Source organism: Fukomys damarensis, unplaced genomic scaffold (assembly GCF_012274545.1).
Source record: "Fukomys damarensis isolate Sample0158 unplaced genomic scaffold, DMR_v1.0_HiC HiC_scaffold_23, whole genome shotgun sequence".
In the NCBI taxonomy this organism is placed as follows: Eukaryota; Metazoa; Chordata; class Mammalia; order Rodentia; family Bathyergidae; genus Fukomys; species Fukomys damarensis.
Window position 1 is genome coordinate 37,090,064 of NW_022900935.1, and position 18,338 is coordinate 37,108,401.

Here is an 18,338-nt window from a genome sequence, read left to right on the forward strand (position 1 = left end):
AGACAAAAAATTAAATCAAAAGACTTCTGGACTTAATTGACAGATTCAGCAAAGTAGCTGGATACAAGGTAAATACTCAAAAATCAATAGTCTTCTTGTACACAAATAACAGACTCACTGAGAATGAAATTAGGGAAACAATACCTTTCACAATAGCTTCAAAAAAATATCTAGGAATCAATCTAACAAAGGAATCAAAAGACCTCTACATGGAGAACTAAAACACTCTAAAAAAGACATTGAAGAGAATATAAGGAAATGGAAAGACATCCATTGTTCCTGGGTAGGAAGAATCAATATAGTGAAAATGGCCATTCTTCCAAAACTGCAATCCAGATTCAATGAAATCCCAACACTATATTTCACAGAACTAGAGAAAACAATCCAAAAATGCATTTGGAACAAGAAGAGACCTAGAATATTGAAAGCAATACTAGGCAATAGATACATAGCAGGGGGTATCACAATACCCAACTTGAAACTATTACAAAGCCACTGAGATAAAAGCAGCATGGTACTGGCAAAGAAACAGACCCAAGGATCAGTGGAACAGATTAGAAGATGCAGAACAACTCCTGACATATTCAGCTAACTCATCTCCGACAAGGTAGCCAAACACCCTCACTGGAACAAAGACAGCCTCTTTAATAAATGGTGTTGGAAAAGCTGGATTTCAACTTCTCAAAGATTTAAACTAGGGCAGTGTCTTTCACCATGCACTAAGCTAAAAACCAGGTGGATTAAAGGTCTAAATATTAAAACAGGACCACTTAACTTGCTGGAAGATAAGTTAGTTAGAACTCTTGAAGATTTCAGCATAGGAAAAGACTTTATGAACATATCCTCAGTAGCATGGGAACTAGCACAAAGAATCAACAATTGGTATCTCATCTTTTTAAAGTTTCTCCACTGCCAGAAAAATAACAAGCAGAGCTAAGAGACAATCCACAATGTGGGAAATAAATTTTTACCAGCTGTCCCTCAGGCAATAGTCTACTATCTAGAATATATAAAGAACTAAAAAAAAAAATCAGATCCCCCAAGTATAAAGACCTAATTCAAAAATGAGCAACTGAAATGAACAGACATTTCACAAACAAACAAGTAAAAGCAGAAAATAAACATATGAAAAAATGTTCACCATCACTGGTCATTTGAGAATTTCAGGTAAAAGAGCTGAAAACCAAGACCAGACCAGAACTGCAAGAAGCCTTTATTACAGGGAGGAGCTACTGGGCTATCTCCAGACAGAGGAGAAAAAGTAAAATGGCCCAGAGAGGGAGTGTCTTTTATAGGGACTGGGAGGTGTTTACAGAAGCTGAGGTGGTGTTGAGTGAGGTAGTGGCTAAGGATTAGAGGATCCTGTGATGCTACTGGAGGGTTTGTGACATCACTATTTGGTAGGAGGTAACAAGTATCAGGTTACTCTTTTGGCAGGAAAAGGGCCATGATGGGAAAAAGAAGGCTATCCTTTGGTCAGAGAAGCCATATTTTTAGGTGAGAAGCAGGGTATTATGGGAAGAAGAAAGCTGTTCTTTTACATACCAGCCATTTTAAAGTTAGTGAAATCTAATAGAGAGATGTGATGAAAACAACACTGAGATTTCACCTCACCCCAGAAAGAATGGCCGCTATCAAGAAATCAACCAACATCAAATGCTGGTGGGGTGGTGGGGAGAAAGGAACCCTTCCTCTTTGTTGGTGGGAGTGAAGACTGGTGCAACCACTGTGGAAATCAATATGGAGATACATCAAACAACTAGGATTAGAGGTCCCATTTGACCCAGCTATTTTTCTCCTGGGTATCTTTTCATAATAATCTTAAAAATCACACCACAGTGATATATATGCACCCATGTTTATAGTGGCACAGTTTGTAATCACTAAAACTTGGAAACAGTCCAATTGTCCATCAACTGGAGACTCGATAAGGGTATGGGGTTTCTCTCTATATAGATAGATAGATAGATAGATAGATAGATAGATAGACAGACAGACAGACAGATAGGAGTATTACTCTGCCATAAGGAGAGAGAAACTAGAGACATTTATAGCTAAATGGATGCACATTGAGGCCATACTCTTAAGCGAAATAAATAGGATGCATATGTGTAAATACTGAATAGTTTCTCTAGTGTGAGATACTGACAATGTAAATAAGGACTAAAAGGTATAATAGATAAGGTGAAATAGGAAGAAAAGCTGCAAAGGTGAAGGGGAAGTGGGAGGGGTAGGGGGAAACAAAGATAGGAATGGAATTAAAATGAGAAAAATAAAAAATGGAAACAAAGTCTTTTTAGACAAGGAGGGGTAGAGGGGTTGAAGGGAGGTCATGGAAATGGGGAAATTATAACAACCAAGATGCATGATGTAAAGCTACAAGATCCTAATGATGAGTATAACTGTATTGTATGCTTAAAATGTACAAATAAACTTAATGGAGAAAAAAAATGCCTGCAGGGAACATGAGAGCCTCTTCAGCTACTAGAGGAGTTGGGCTACAGCATCTCAGCCAAGAAGGCACAACTCTGTTCCCTTAAAGTACTGTACATGGGGCATGAAATCTCAGAAGGTAGAAGAGCTTTGGTCCCCTCATCCTACTTTTTCTCAGGCTCTTAATTAGATAGTCGATTTTGTAAAACAGCACATAGCCTCTGTTAAACTATGTATATGAGATCCTACTATAATCCCTTGTACAATCCTTTGCCCACTCAAGCGGTTCTCATGAGGCAACACTTTGACATCATGCTTAGAGGAGCTGGAAATGCGCTAACCAAGCTGACTCCATCTTGAGTCTCACCACCACTGTGTGCTTGTGCTTGGACAAAGCACCCAAAGCCTACAACCTGTATGGTAGTAAACTTGCTGCAGTTGCAGGATGTTTTGTTGCTAAGCTATCCTGTGAAGCTTCCTTTTGCCACTCTCTGTCCCACTAACCTGGCTTGGTTCAGCTTCTGTAAAACTCCCCTTGAGCCCTCCCCAGCTGAAAGCATGGTTTCAAAGGAGAAACCAAACTGCTTCTCAAGTCCAAGGGAACTTTCTGGGCACTAGTCCCCTCTTGGTCACCAGCTTAAGTAAATGGACTCAGTTCTCTCAGAGAGTGTGTTGTATCTCTATTGTTCTAACTTGCTCAGGTAGAATAACTGTCTGTAAAAGGGGAATATACCTTGCCTGATGAACTCCCAGAAGTTTGTTCTGAGAGAGAAGCAAGATCAAGCACTGGCCAACACTCCCAAAGGAGAGAGCAATTTTTGCTATGTTCTGTGTCTGTACACCAGGTCCCACTTCTAACTCTTGTTGGCTATTTTGGAACACTTGAACCTGAGAAATTGTCACAGCTCATATGCAAATATATATATCTGCAAAAGAAAGCAAGAAGGAGACACGGCATCATTATAATTTTATCATGTGTTTTATTGTTTACAAATCACTTAAATACCATTATTTTCTTTGATTCTTACCAAAAACAGTACATTTGGAGAAGGGATTCCCATTTTCTTCCCATCTCCAGGATGAAAAGGAAAATCACTTAGTATCCAAAGGATTTGCCCAGGAGCAATTCTTAGGAAAATAGCAGAACTAGGACTGTGGTCCAATTTCCTTAGTCTAATTCCTTGCATCATTCCTTTCCCACCTTCATTCTGTCCCCTCACATCTGTATAGGCACCAGAGGCTTCAGAGACATGCTATTTCTCTTCTCTTTCCTTTTACTTTCTTTCTCCACCATCATGCCCTGAGGATAGCACAGATGTTGTAGCTCTCAGGGGAAAATGTAATGCCCATCCTAACCTTCAGGCTCAGCTTTTCATTCTTGTGGGGCTTGAAGGTAAATTTTTGCAGAAGGGAAGTGAAGAAAATAAACAGCTCAGACCTAGCCAGCTGTTCTCCAAGGCATCCACGTTTTCCTGTGGAACAAAAACCAACAATGTATTTTCAGGTGGCACTGTTGCCTCTAGAAATTGGTATTCTCCACTCCCTCCAGCAAATCCCGACCTTGTGCTTTATATCCAGCTTCTTATTTCTATCTGAACAACCGCATGAATTCACCAAAGGTCAGAAAATGGAAATTCAAGATCACGAAGCCAAATGCTTTCACAGGCTAGTTGTGGGGTGAAGAAACCGAGGACAGAATAATAGAAATGGGAGGCCTTGGCTGACTCAGAGTATCTAGTCTGAAACCTTTCAAAACTAATTTAATAAACAACCACAGGAGAAGTCAATAAAACAACAACAAAATTATGTAATCCATCTCAGTCCTTACAATGAAACAGCAAAGTATAATCAAGTAAATGACAGAGCAGGGCTCCTAACATCTAAGTCACTTCCCTATGCCTGTTACCCTCCTCCATCATGGGGACCCACTGATATTCGTGGTGCTCCAGATTGAGCTGCCTGTTCCTTCCTCTTTAAGTTGTTCATCTAGACCAGGGTCTTTACTTCCAACGTGAAGACTGAGCAGTGTCCTCCCCTCCATAGCTCACACTGGGTACCATCCAAGCCACATCCCAATACCTGAAATATGGAGAACTGGAGGCAAAGGCATAGAAAATCAACTCTGAGGCCACTATGATGGTACAGTGATGGAAACAAGGCTGGAATGACAAATAAACCTTGCATAGAGTATAATTAACCTTTGTAGCACCATATGTTTCAAAATACCTGACATGGTACTCTGATAAAACCACAGGAGAGTAATTGCATGATATGAGATAAAACCGATAATAAACCTAAATCATCCCTCTAACTTCATTCACTCTTAGTTAACTCAAAAATCACTGATTTTGGAGGCCACAAAGATGCACAATAGTTTTGTACATTCTCATTAGCTTTGGTGTAGATGATACATACCTCTGTCATGTGTGTTATTATAATATCCTAGGTTACTTCCTGGGAAACTGAAAGTCACTTTTCCTGAAAAATTTACCCTTCACTTGAGCTCACAGATGTTTGGTGGGTGATAAAAATGGGATAGATGGACTTGTGTCTTCATACTGTATCTGTCTCCTTGCTATCTCAACCCTTGTATCAAATACAACTTACCTCTACATAGACATGTTGATCATTTAAAAGTGTTTAGTTCAAGGGAGGAGGGCTGAGAAGTGGGGGGTAATTAAAGGATATCATGTACATGTGCAAATCTGCTAAAATGAAGAGCATTACTCTGTATAATCAGTGCATGTTAATAACGCATAAAAATGTTCATTTGGAAGGTTTTCCACACAGTGTTAACTTGTCTTATTGCACACGAGAGCTGGTATGTATTTTCCTTTTCAAGATTGTTTTCTTCACACATGTTTACATTTTAGGTATAGCTGGATGGATACCGCATTTCCAAGTAACCTTGACTCTTTTGTAAAACTAAGGTCAATACTGTTAAAATTCTAATAAATATGTACAACTCTACACAAAATAAAACAATGAAATTAGGCTGTCTTGATAAAGCTATGTAAGAACAAAATACTCACTGTATTCTGTGTCTCTGAGTTCAAAACAATGACAGTTTCTTGAAGTGTTGATCTGCTTTCAGTAAAGCTTCCAAGAACTGACTCAGACAGCAAAGATTCTTGATTTTATCAAGGTAATTCCTGTGACTGCTACTTCCTTCATTAGGTTATGACTAACCTAAGAAAACTGAGCCTTAAAAATTGAGTTTTGCTTAAGTATCTATTTTTTAAAAAGTCTTTTAATGATTACTTTATAACTCTGTTTAAATATAGTTACTATTATTTAACTATAACACTGATATATGCTATTGGTACTAATACAAATACTGTAAAGATCTTATAAAATTCACAAAAACCGCTTATCCTAGCACAAAGCTATCAGTCATGATTGTTATCTTAAAGTGCCATCCAGTGACAGTCAACCTTTTGAAGATGAGTTCCCAAACCACAACCCGAAACCCACTTACTGCAAAATGCCAATATGGCAATTAAACCCAAATATTGAGGTTTTAATTTAGAAAAAACAATTTTTACATTAACACCTTTGATCTTAAAATAAAACAAACAACATACATGCTATGCTATAGTTTCACCACCACTGCCATAGACCATAAAAATAATCTAATTGTCCTGTCAATTGCTAAATTCACCTCAGTAACTGACACATGTCTATTTTTTTTTTTTTGTACCAGGGATCAAATTCAGGACCTTGTGCTTGTGAAGTAGGCGGCAGAACCACTGAGCTAAATCCCCAGTCCACATATCTATTCTTTTGTTAGCTACAGATTTAGTTTTTCTCTAACCATTTACAATCAGATTCAAGGAAAAGATTCTAACAAGTACTACAGACAAATTGTTTTTCCTTTAATTACAAGATAAATTTATCTTATTCTTAAATTTATCTTAGGTTTATTCTTGTTGATTTTATACTGTGTTTTACTTTTAAAAATTTATGTGTTACCTCTCAAAATTCTGCATAAGTACCATTCATGGAAAAATGATCTTGTCCATTGTTCTAAGGTACTAGCCATTACTTATGCAATAGATAAGATTAAATTTAACAGTGGACTGAAAGTAAGATTGATCTACCTGCTGCTTCTTCCTCCCTGTTTTGATCCAGTGTGGCTAAAAGTGTTACGACCCTGACACCCAACTATTATTAACACTCCAACATGGGATCAGATCTCATCAGTAAGTGGAACATCCATCCCCAAGGCAAAGGACATTGAAACCATAACTACAAGATGGTGGATGAATGTCATCTTTGGTAAGATTCTCACAGGGATGGTGGGAATAGCAGGAAAGGATAGAAGTTGTCAGAATCGAGATGGAATCACTTTCATTGGCCCAAACAAAATGTAAAAGGAGCCAAGAAGGTATAATGAAAGGGTTCTTATACACAGTCACCTACAGATAACTATTAGAGCAGACTTGGAAAAACTCACAGGTCTGTTCTGAGTCAGTCTGAGTCTTATATAACGGACTTGTTATTGAAAAGAGGCAAGAACCAGAGCCAAGAACTAGCTTCATCAGTGACCACTGTGTGACAGGGGTGAAAGCATTCCCAAAGAGAAATCTCTCTCCCGTGTCAAAGATCCTTCTCTCCAACTAGTGTGCTATGTCTAGGCAAAGATCCCAATAGATGACATGTATTCATTTGCTTTAAAAATGATGAATACAAGGACTTTGCAACATCAAAGCTTTGGCTTGGAAGAACGAATATTTGCACCTTCCTTCACCATTAACCAATCAGATCAATTATGTGTTTAGTAAAGTTGTTTTCCTAACCCAGTTGGCTACAAGTCAATCATTTCCTTTTGACTTGAGAAACTAGACTCTTGATTATCATGAAGCTTCCCATGTGGCTTAGATGGCCCAAAGGAGGGGACTTGAATGAGGACAAGAACATTTGAATGTGCAGTAACAGCTTTGCCCCTGCTGACCACACATAGGTAACAACCCTACACCTAGGCACATTTTCCAAGTGAAACTGATGTCTGCACCTCTTTCTTCTAGAGCAGTGGTTTGTAAGGAAAGCATGAGGAGCAACTGTATGCCAAACATAATAATGTGTTAGCAAAACTGGTCCTGTATTGTTAACCTACTGAATATTTTTTATGCTTTTGTCTCTTCAATTTTACTGTGCCTCATCCTGTCAACATCTTTACTGAGATACCAAAGACAAATTGCTTGTGCTGTCTAAATGTTATTCTTCTTGGTCAGAATTAGTAACAGTCAGAACAAAACACCTCCAATTTCCCCCTTGTATATCTTGCACCACAGTGGCAAAGTGACTTCTGCACTATTCCAATAAAGTTGTAGTAATTAATTCTCTTTCCTTTTGAATTGGGCCTGGCCTTACGGCTTGCATGGCCACGGGAAAGAAGGGGATGTCATGTGGTGCCAGATCCCAGCCTGGACCTGAAGGGCCCTATGAGCTTCTGTTTTCCCTCAGTTGGCTGGCTAGAGGTTGAGGAAGACTGTGAAAAGAGCACCAGTGTCTCAGCTGAGGTTGTCTTAGATCAGCAAAGAGGCAGCCGACCTCTTCATCACGCAAGAGAACCCAGCCAGGGTCAGCAGAGCCACATAGCTGACGGGCACATTGTAAGCACTAACAAACACTCACTGCTTTAACTCACAGAGGTTTTGGACAGTTTGTTACAAAGCAATGTTCTAAATGATACTTATGGTATGAACTCAGTGAACTTTAAACTGAAAATCTTTAAAATGGAGAAACATATTGCCTTTTATTTGTACTATAGAGAGCACTAGACTCAAAGTATAAATATTTGATTCTTACGTCCTGTTCTGCTTATTCTTTGGGCACATGATGTTGGAGATGACACGATTCTGTATCTTTTCAGTTTGGCTATATTAGAAAGGATGATACAATCCATTTCCTGTCTAATCATTAGTGGCTAGGCAACTATAAATATTGCCTGAGATAATCTGTTTTGAAAAGTCTGTATTCAAAAGAATGTAATACAGTTCCCAATTACAAAGCACCATTGTATCCCCATAAGTCCTTCTCATGCTATAGCTAATTTAGACGGAAGAAATTTTAAACATGGTGAAACATGAGGCAGCTATGCAGAAGAGGCACTTGAAACGTGAAGAAATGACATGCAGGTGGGCATCACATGGCTTAGAGGATCCTTTCTTCTTTTAAAGACTTGGGCGTCCATTATGATTCCTGTCTTCAGAGATGCAGCACTTGTTAGGTGAAGCACTTTTGTGGAATGAAGGGGCCATATTCCTACTATTTCAGCTTCTCATAGATCTGATGTTAGAGCCATGAACAAGAATCCTTATAATAACTGAAATGTGCATCTGAAACTATGCGGTAAGACCAAACATGAAAACTATGAACAGGAAGCCTGGAAGGTACTCCTACATCTGAGAAAAGCTTTCACATTAGAACTGACTTTTCATTGTGTGCAAAGGTGACCTGGAACTAAGTGTGAAAACACAGAGGATACAGTCTGAATCAGCCCAGGCACATCCAGCACAGCACAGCAGAGAGAAAACACATGGACACTGGAATCACACTCTGTGGGCAGATCCCACCTCATCCCGTTGTGAGCCTCAGGGTCACCAGCAGTAAAACGATGCTGCTTCAAAAAGCTAATCTGTATTTTACTGTAAGTTAATTATTAGCAAATTCCACGCCTTCCACAGTGTAGTTGTGGGGAGCACTTTTTTAGTTTCAAAAGACAATGTGAGAGCTGGCGTGGTGGCACATGCCTATAATCCCAGCACGCGGGAGGCTGAGGCAGGAGGATTGTTGTGAGTTTGAGACTAGCCTGGGCTACACAGTGAGATACCCTATCTCAACGCTCCCCCCAAAATAAATAAATAAATAAATAAAGACAATGTGAGAAAGACACTAACTTTAGGTTTTGATAAAATGATGGACATTGCCTGCATCTGAGGCACACGAATATTATGACTCTAATTCCCATATCTGGTTATCCCTCACTTTCCCTATGTCCTAAGTGATGACAGTAATTTGAATCTTGTAAGGTTATACCAGGGCAGTGGTGGATAATCTATAGCATGTGTGTTAACTATGTTCCTTTAGAGAAGAATTACATTAATGTATGAGATGTTTTTCTAAACTAAAATCCTCCATATTCAGGTTTAATCTCGATGTGGGCACTTAGCAATAAATACATTGGTTCTGGGTTTCAGTTTGGGCACCCGTCTCTAAAAGGTTCGCCATCCCTGCACTAGGGCATGTGTTCCATGACAGAAACTTTCTTTTGTCTTCTATTTAATTCATTTTTATATCCTCAGGGCTGAATGACACATAGAGGTTTAGTAAATATGGAATTTAAAAGTTTGTGATTTCATTTTGAAGATCTATTCAACCCTTACACCAAAATGGTTGGAATATAAGATAATTTTCTATTGATTTTATCATTTTAGGTGTTTTAAAAATCCATTTGAATGTGGACTGAAAATAAAACAGAGAGAAAGAGATTTAACTGAATCAACCTTTCAGTTGTTCAAGTTGCATTAAAAATATATATTTCCTAACCTGAGTTTTTTGTTGTTGTTGTTGTTGTTCCTGGGGATAGAACTCAAGTCCTTGTGCTTGTGAGGCAGGCGGTGGAACCACAGAGCTAAATCCCTGACCCTACTAACTTGAGTTTTAAAAAGTAATTAAAATTTATAGAGGCAAAAAGAAATCTTCAATAATTTCTTATAAAGCACAAACCAATCTAATTAAACTGATGATATTTAAGTCACTGTCTAATGCCTGTAAGATAAGAAGATTGCCCTCTTCCTTGTTACCTTCCAATCTCTGTATTTCATCTCTATTTAGTGTCAGCTGAATTTGTGAACTTGAGAACTGTGATGCAGATGTAAAACCTTCTTTGTGGGCAAGAGTCAGGTTATGGGTCTCTGTCCCCTGTACCTTTACTGTGGAAAAGAGATTAAAGAAAGCTGAAAACTCCATCAGAGGAAAGGGAATGACTGAATCTCAGGGATTTTCTGGGCCAATGTAGAATCCAGGGCTGGCCTGCTGGGCCTCAGCCAAGAGCAGCATGCAGTCATGCTGAGCCAGGCCTCAAGGAAGAATCTCACTCAAAGCAAAAAACTACTGAGAAGAGGAGGAAGACAGGAGGGAGGAAGGAACTCCTGTGATATCACTCCGTGTCATCAGAACTCACCCAGTGAGAAAGGTAGAAAGGATTCCCTTTTCTTAAACTGTCCATTCTCCAGGAAATGCTCTGGGTTGAATGTGTCTGGAGTTGCCCACTCTGTGGGGTCCCTGTGCAGTGCAGTCAAATTGGTCAGGAGGACGGTCCCCTAGAAAAGGCAGGAGAGAGTCAGGTGAGTCTTGATCCATGCAACACACTCAGGCACAGGGTCCTGAGCTCCCTAGCAGGGGCTTGCTGTGGCCTCTGCTCCTGTACCCCTGACGAGTCTACTGGCCCTGGAGCTCAGTCTGCAGGATCCTACACTTGTTCACAGGACCACTCAGGAGGACAGACTGGCATTGCCTGCCGGGAATGTTCCAGGGAGGTTAGACTATTTTTGAGTGCAGAATCGGTTAATCTACAGACAGATGTGAGTGTAGGATTAGGAATGGACATATAGGCATTGAGGGGACAGCAGTGTGACAGCTAGTCAGCACTCACTGGGACCAAATCTCCCAGCTCCTCTAAGGTGTGATGACCACAACAACTCTGCAGAGGGAGAGACATCACCTTCTCTCAGGCTTCTTCAGTCTCTTCCCTCCAGTATCAACTGCTCTCCCACTCACAGCAGGGTTAGTAACACTAACAGGTGCCCAGGGCCAGGAACGTTTGTAACTCCAGCCACAGGATCAGAAATCCCAGAGGCAGGGAGTGAGCCTTTCTCTCATGCTGCCTCCTCTGACCTACCAGTGAGGCTGGGCAATTTACCTAACAGTTCATTCTGTGATCTACATCCTCTGCCCACGAAAGGATTCTCTTTGAGGCTGCTCCAATGTTAAACTAAGAAACTTTGTAGATGTCTCAGTCCATAATTAACTGTGTCCAAGGCAGGGTATCATGGCAGAGGGGCCTCACAGAGTGGGCAGGAGCTAGCAGAAGACGAGCAGCAGCAAGCAATGGCAGTATCCCTCCTTCTATCCCTTCTATCCTGTCCAGGCTGCTGGCCCTCAGTGTGGATTGCACTCCACCCAAGGTGGAGCAGCTTTAATCCCAACATCACACACCCTAGACCCAGCCACCTGCAAAAACCACATCTATGCACTCATGAGCCTGTAGTGTGGACATCTAGATACAAGGCATGACCATGGGGCTCCCACTAAGGTGGCCTTCCTCTGGTTGTTCTAACAGACCATGATCCCATGTTGCTTATCTTGTGGAAAAGATTTTTCTGTTTAGCTTTTCATAAACTTCTTGCCATTCTTGGATTGTTGGTCTCAAAATCACTTCCTTCAAAAGCCTCACCTCTCCGGGTCATCTGGCTCTTATGTGTCCCTCTAGCTGGAGGATTCTGACAGCATCTTTGTAGACCCAGCGAGAGTTTTCCTTTGCCCGCTCATCACGCTTTCTAAGAAGGTGTTTCCATCCCTATACTGCTCAGGGTTGTTTTCAGACCCAAATGTTCTACATACTTACTGCATATTTGTTGGCTTACTGAAGAGTAATAATTCTTATTCTGTGTATGAGGCTCTTCATGTAAGATCACACTTACCTCCATGCATAGTCTGTGAGATCGGTTTAAGAGCATGTTACAGGTGAAGAAACTGAAGCCTTGACAGGCTTCACAACACACTCAGAATCACAGAATGGACCAACATTGAGCTATTTCTCAAGCTATGTCTGTCATAAGTCAAAGTCACTGCACCTACCTAGGTGCAATTAGATTTCTTGATATCCAGGAAGGCTTTCAAATATGATGCTAAAAATTAGTGGTAAAAGCAATCTAGACACTCTGAAGGTGGAAGAATGGTTAGGAAAATACAAATGGCACCTGGCATGTTCACATCTCATTCACTCCAGGAGATGCTCAATTAGAAGGGGAGGACTTCCTGGCTCTGCAGTGGCCCTACCCGGCAGTGTTCAGTGGGAAAGCTCCCCGGCTCCACCACTGGAGTGTGTCCCTGAGGAAAGCTATTCAGAGGGACTGAGACAAACTAGAACAGATCCTCACAGGCTGAGCAAGTTGGCCAGAGAACACAAGGAGACACCTAAATGTGTTTACGGATGGAAGATGCCAGGGACAAAGAGGAGCTGACTGTGGAGATCATAAGAGCAGGTAGCATGAGATGTCTTCTGTTCATGAAGACAGGAAATTCACCAAGGGCCAATGGAGAAAAACTGAGGGGAGGTTATTTTATTTCAGATGAAAGCAAGTCCTGAGAGGGTGTATAATGTAGTGAAAATAATCATCATAGAGCAGGTTCTTGATTCCAACTATTGCCATTTTGTAGTTGAGAAATTTCCTGCAAAATCATTTCCTTGAGCCTCACCTAAATCTATGATAAAAACAAAATTTACCCTGAGAACTAAAACATTCTAAAACAGGCACTTGTCTAATATACATAATCATTGCTTAACAAATGTTTATCTTTTTAAATATTAATTAATACTGCACAGCTCCCTTTCTTAGACATAATTGCCTATCACAGGGCTGGGCTGAAAGTAAAAGGTGAAGTAATACTAGCAGGGAAATTATGTTAGAAACAGCAGTGTTACAGTGACTGGAGGGGTGAATGTCTCATATGACCTTTCACATTTAACATTCTGTAACTACAAGATTTTGTCATAGATTTTCCTCATGATGTCTGGCCGGTTACAGATGCCTGCTCAGGGGAGGTGGCTTACTGGGGGAATGACCTGCATGGCTGTGCCTTTCTGTCTCCTCCCTTGATTTCTCCCTGCTTCCCACCATGCCATGAGCTGCATCCCCGGTACCATGCACCTCTGCCATGTCACCGTGGCCCAGAGCCACCTAACCATGGATAGCAACCTCTACAAATTGTGAGCAGAAATAAACCTTTCTTCCTAAATTGTGGATGTCAGGCATTAAGACAATCACGTATGATATATCACTCTGCTCATGTAAGTAATTCCTTAGGACTGGAACATGTTTCATAATTTCCCAGGATGAGGTCAAAAACGGGCTTGAAGACAAAGCCTGAGAGTGTCTGCTTACCTTTGGCAGGTGGTATCCACCCAACGCGGTATCAACACTCACTTCCCTGGGAACATTCAGAGGAACGATGTCACCCATTCTCTGCACCTCGTGGATGACAGCATTGGTATAGGGCATCGACTCTCTGTTGGCCAAGCTCGGCTGTTGTGCCTGGCCAACCACTCTGTCAATCTCAGAGTGTACTTTTTCTGCAAGAGAAGGGGATGTCAATTATTGACACAACAGTGTCAATCATTTCTTAAAATTCTACGATTTCTTGTTTAGATATAGCAATATTCTATAAGAGCTTCCCTGGTATATTTTAGCTATGGTCAGTCTGCAGAACAACAAAATGGACCTTTCCCCTTTTTAGGGCTTATTTAGAAAATTGCTAGTGCTGTAAATTTCCTTGAGCTTGGGTGACCTAAAGAACTGAATATCCAGACTGAGTATTGCTAATCTCATAGTAGAGTCAGGTCTTAGTGAGGCTGCTATAATAAAGTTCCCTGCAGTGGCTTACCAACCACATAATTTTATTTCTCAGTTCTGGATCCAGGGGAATCCAAGATCAAATCCCCAACAAACCTGGTAGGACCACATTATCACCCACAGACAGTACTTCCTTGCTGTGTGCTGATATGTGCCGAGGAGCAATACAGCCCTCTGAAACCTCTTTTGTTTAGGAAAACAGTCCCATTCCTGAGAGCTAATAACATCAGAGGTCCCCCCTTACCATCACATTGATAATTAGGCATCAACACATGGATTTCTTGGAGAGGACACAAACTGTCACACACAGCAGATCTACAGACTCTAACTTCTCCAAGATATGTGTGTATATATAAAATATATATATATATGTCAAAAGTCAACACCAAACTCCTCCTCTACAATGTTGTTGCTGCAAGCTACTGAAGGCCTCACAGTCTCAATTTTATGTCTAATTAATGAGGGTAAATATACCTATGTTTTAGGGATTCTTTGAGATTTATGTGAACGGATTCAATCGAGGATCCAAAGCAATGATAGAATCCGCTCCCTGCCACCCACCTAATGTGTTCTCTTCTCTTTACACAATAACAGAGATTTCAGCTGAATACCTAGTTGTCCAGTTGAAAACTACACTTCCCATGTTCTCTTTTGACTACATGTGGCCATAACACTAAGTTTTGGTGAATGAAATGTAAGCAGAAGAGATGTTTCATCCTGAGAACAGCATTTGCTGCCTTTTCCTCTCTCCTCTTAATGTGGACAGGCAGTCTTCTTGGGGAGGGTACTAGAGGGTGGGAAGAAAGGCCTCATTCTAGACACAACAGAGGGACAGTTGAAAGGTCTTTAGAATGGAAAGAGCTTTACAAAGCTTAGAGTTATTTTACCTGAGAGACAAATAAAATGTAACATTTGTTTACTGTCCTTTTTTATGAAGGAAAATTAATTGAAGTACCATACATTTAATTAGTACCATACATTTAATTATATACCATAATTAAGTACCATACATTTAATTATATACAATATAAAATATACTGTCATTTTAACTTATGCTTGATTAATTTTGCATATATTTGCATTGCTGTATAGTCATCCTCTAAAATTTTTCACCTTGTGAAACTGAAACTCCGTATTAACAAAGGAAGCCTCATTTCTTCCTTTCTGAACACATGGCTACCTCAATTCTGTTTCTTCACAGTGAATTTGACAACCCTAAATCACTCATATAAGTGTAATTGTGCAGCATTTATGCTATTGTGGCTGGTTAACAATGTTCTTGCAATAGCGTACCTCAGAATTTTATTCCTTTTTAAGATTGAATACCATTCCATGTGTATTCCACATTTTGTTTACTCCTTCATGGCAGATAAACACTTAGCTTACTTTCACCTCTTCGCTATTGAAAACTGCTGCTATGAACACAGCTGTAAACTTCTCTGACTGTAATTGATTCTTGTTTTGGATCCTCTATACCAGAAGCCCAGCTTACATCTGTGATCATTATTGCGATAGATCAGCTTGCCCAGAGCAGAACCACCTAGCAGATTAGTAAAGTGCACTTTTAGGTGTGTCCATACATGACTGACATATAGGGCAGCAAACTCAGCAAAGACAACCCATCCTGGATGAGATGGAAAAGGGAAGAAGAAGGAAGTGTCCCTATTTTGGAAGAGCTCAAGTCTTGGCATTGCCTGGGACATGGCTGTCCAGTTCCTCAGCCTCCCAATGCACACTTCCATTTGTTTCTCTACAGTGTCTCTCTTCTAGGCCTGTGACCTTTGACTGGTTTGCATCCCTGATCCCTCTCGTTCGGAGCTTTCCATCTTCTTGGGTTGAACAGTTACTGGATTCTCTGATTTTCCAGCTCATACAGGATATTTGTGAATTCTTCTGCATCTCACCCAGTACGCTTACCTAGTAAATCCCTTCTGCTCCTCTTAAGAACATTGACGCAACATCCGAACTCAGAAGTTTTAACCTTTGTTTTTTAAAATAGACTCCTTAGATAGTAATATATTTTATATCATGATTCAAAATGTATCTACACAAATAAACACACATATAAGCATGATTTTTATATCAATATATTAAGCAGGTAGTATAAAGAGAGTTACCAATGTATGTGGAAAGCACTCTAATGTCATCTATTCTGTGTTTATCACAAGGACAAAAGTCAGTCTTGATTCACAAAACTTGTTTCATGCCTCTTTATTTAATTTCAATCCATAGTTTGCAAAGTTATGTTATGAGAGTCTCCAGGCACCACCTGCTCAAACTGTTCTGAAAGTTGTGTGAACAACAGGGAGGGGAACAGTCACTGCCTATGGTGGGATGGTGGGCTGAGGGGTTGTTATAAGAATGCTGTGTGAAGCCGAGGAGTTAGCTCAGTGGTTCTGCTGCCTGCCTCGCAAGCACAAGGACACAAGTTCAATCCCCGGTAACAAAAAAAAACAAAAAAAAAAAGAATGCTGTGTGACAAGCACATTAATTTATTTACCTTAAGTAATTTCTGGCATAAGAAAAAATACTAGTAAGTGCCAACCCAGTAATATCCTAGAGTAGTGGAGGACATTGAGGCCATTAATTTTTTTCTGAGGAGAAAGTGGGGAAGTAGCTTCAAGGTAGAGGAAAGAGCACATTCAGACTGAGGGCACAGATAAGAATGGTGACAAGGGAATGAAATGTACTTCAGGGAAGCCCCCATATATCACAGTGGGTATGAAGCCGGGCATGCAGAAAGAAGGACGCTGCATAGCACACTAACAACTTCAGACAGCACCCAGTACAGAGAAAGGAAGGTAATGAATGGATTTCCATCTGAGACTGCTACTCTTTCCTAGAAGGAAAATGAGAATAGATTTGAAGAACGTACCGATACACAAGTAGATATCACCTTGTGACTGTGCTGTGTGCCTTCTCAGACTACCAAGCTGTCCTGCATTCCAGGAGCACCACTTGGCCTGGTCAGGAGCACACACTGCACACTTACCTTGGACTTCCGGGTAGAGGGCCATGTATAGCAGACCCCAGCGCAGTGTGGTGGATGTTGTCTCGGTCCCAGCAAAAAAGAGATCTAGGGTGCTACAGATGAGGTTTTCTTCATCAAAACTGGAAGTGGTCTTGTCTGGGTACTAGAGAGGATGGTGGTTATTAAGGTTCATTCAGAGACTATGTGGTTGACACCATACGATAGCAAAAAGTTTGAAAGAAAGAAAAAAAAGGAGAAACTATTATGCTTTTGACCTTCTCAAGAAGAAGTAATACCAGTAGTGTCCACTTACCCCTACTCCTGAAATTAAAATAAATTCATCAATACTCAGTGTTTGAAAATCAAGAAAATTGAGGCCACACAAACCCGAGCATAGGAACCACCAATGAAAGCAGACTATAGCCAACCCCCACACGGTGTGACCATCCACCAACTCCAACCTGGGGCAGCAGAAAATTGAACTAACTGACCAATCTGATCTGGGATGAGGACAATACCCAAAGAGGGAGGGGCAGAATGAGACCAACAGTCCACTGGAATCCAGCCCCTAGGGCTACCTCCGGTAGAGATCAGAGGGATGATAGCTTTTTATACCTACCAAGGTAAGCAAGGACACATCACGCTTGAACAGTAGTAACCGCAGTTTGGGGTAAACAGACAGAATGGTCTCTGGTGCAGGGGAGGTACTTAAAAGCCCATAGTCCTAAATCTGGGTAGGGAAAATCAGGACTGGCTGGATTCTAAGACTGGAGATTTTGGAAGGAAACCACTCATTTTGAAACATGGAAGAATTTCTTTTTTGACTCAGTCATTGAATATTTTTAACTTCTTTCGTGATTCTTTCTTGCATCAGTTTTTTGGAGGGCATTATTTAAAAAAACAATTTTTTACTTTTACCTTTTAGTTTCTTTTCTCTCTTATCCCCTCCAAACTTTTTTCCTCTTTCACTTCTAGTTTTTTCTGTTTTTCTTTTACTCATTTTCTTGTTCATTCTCTCCTGTAACTGTCTTCTAACATTATTAATTTCCTTTCACTCCCCAATATGGCCTCTCTCTCACTTCTCTCTCATCCATTTTATATACCATAGATTTTAAAAATTTTAACCTTTTTCATTCTCAAGTTCCTCACACCCTGTATGTTATGGCTCATGTCTAGATATCCCCCCACAGGATCATGCAGTCATAGGCGGGGCTTTTACAAAAGTAGCTGGTCTAGAGTGTGTGATTCTGGGAGTGACTCATGGTGCAATGTTAGGTTCAAGGGCCCTATGTTTA

The 18,338-nt window shown here is 40.5% G+C and overlaps 1 protein-coding gene across 1 annotated transcript in view; it reads right to left on the bottom strand.

Moving 5' to 3' along the window:
- Positions 1–3,537: 3,537 nt before the first annotated feature.
- LOC104859953 (cytochrome P450 2J2) overlaps positions 3,538–18,338 on the bottom strand; it is a 36,762-nt gene continuing 21,961 nt past the window's right edge. Inside the window, exons 6-9 of the mRNA XM_010620858.3 lie at positions 17,065–17,206; positions 13,605–13,792; positions 10,622–10,760; positions 3,538–3,905 (exon numbers count right to left, since the gene is read on the bottom strand). Coding sequence (XP_010619160.1) covers positions 3,727–3,905; positions 10,622–10,760; positions 13,605–13,792; positions 17,065–17,206 — 648 coding nt within the window. The 3' untranslated portion in view covers positions 3,538–3,726. The remainder of the gene's footprint in view (positions 3,906–10,621; positions 10,761–13,604; positions 13,793–17,064; positions 17,207–18,338) is intronic.